Below are 1,118 nucleotides of genomic sequence, written 5' to 3' on the forward strand. Positions count from 1 at the left end.
TCCAGTTCCCCTGCTCAGCTTCCAGCAACAACTTTGCCAGGCAGATCCAGCGCCGGTGAGCCATTCGGAGCATGCTTTATACCGTATAGACACACCCATCAGCTGAAGGCTAGTATCAAATAACGACGGCAACCTTGAGAAAACCAGTTCCTTTAGTCGCTGGGTGATGCAAGGGTCTGGCTTGTATGTGGTTTATCATGCAGCCTCATGCATCTGATTTATATTCCACAGCATCTGTCTTGTTACAGGAAGGAACAAAGCAGTGGCAATCCAGAGCTTAGAAGAAGGAAAAGAAATTTTGAGGAAAAGATGTTTCTGGCTCTTGTTGAGCAGTAACCCTTCTGGAGGGTATTAAAGCCCTACTGACCAGTAGCTTAGGTCCCTGAAGATAAGATTGTCAAGTTGCTAGTGTCATCTTATTGGACATATTTTACCAAGTGGTATTCTCTGAATTTAGTGTGCACCAAAATGTGTATAATTTTCTTAAACATCAGTCACAAGCTTGTGGTTCTCATCAAACTGTGCTAGGAGAAAGGAAACTCATCTGCCTGGACCTGTTGTGAAAGCTGAGCAAAATATCAAAATAACCTGGGTTTCTAGAATGTGCTTTAACAGTCAAATGTGGTTTTAATGAGGCAGAGAGTGTTATTTCTCTTGGAATATATTTTTATGTGACTCAGGATGTTTTGTTCTTCCAGTGACTTGTTTCACATCATCCAAAGTACTTGGCAATCACTTATGGGCATGAAGCTTCTGTTGATTTTAGGCTGACGTCACATAAGTAAGAGGAAGTTGGCTGTGTCTGTAACTTTCTAGAGCTGCCTGTCAGGAAATCTGCAATGCTTAGTAGGAGAGAGAATGAGAGAGCTCACTGCAGACACTCGAAGAACAACTCCTGCCTTGTGTTAAAGAGGAGAATCTTTCATTCCCTTGGCTACGAGGGCCTGTAACAAGAGAGTTTAACTTACATAGCAAAGTAGAATAGATCATGACCCACAGCGAGCTGGCTTTTGGCAGAGTGTTTCTGGTCAAATGGAAATGTTTTACCCTCTCTGATGGGTGGCATCCATGCAGCTCGTCTGACTGTTCATGCACATCACAGAATCACAGAATCACAG

The 1,118-nt window shown here is 43.0% G+C and overlaps 1 protein-coding gene across 1 annotated transcript in view; it reads left to right on the forward strand.

Moving 5' to 3' along the window:
• DET1 (de-etiolated homolog 1 (Arabidopsis)) overlaps positions 1-55 on the forward strand; it is a gene marked incomplete at its 3' end in the record, with an annotated part of 4,353 nt that extends 4,298 nt beyond the window's left edge. Inside the window, 1 exon segment of the mRNA XM_010081697.1 lies at positions 1-55. This exon segment is cut by the window's left edge and continues 31 nt beyond it. Coding sequence (XP_010079999.1) covers positions 1-55 — 55 coding nt within the window.
• Positions 56-1,118: the final 1,063 nt, after the last annotated feature.

The sequence above is a fragment of the Pterocles gutturalis genome, unplaced genomic scaffold (genome assembly GCF_000699245.1).
Source record: "Pterocles gutturalis isolate BGI_N339 unplaced genomic scaffold, ASM69924v1 scaffold44794, whole genome shotgun sequence".
Lineage (NCBI taxonomy): Eukaryota > Metazoa > Chordata > Aves > Pterocliformes > Pteroclidae > Pterocles > Pterocles gutturalis.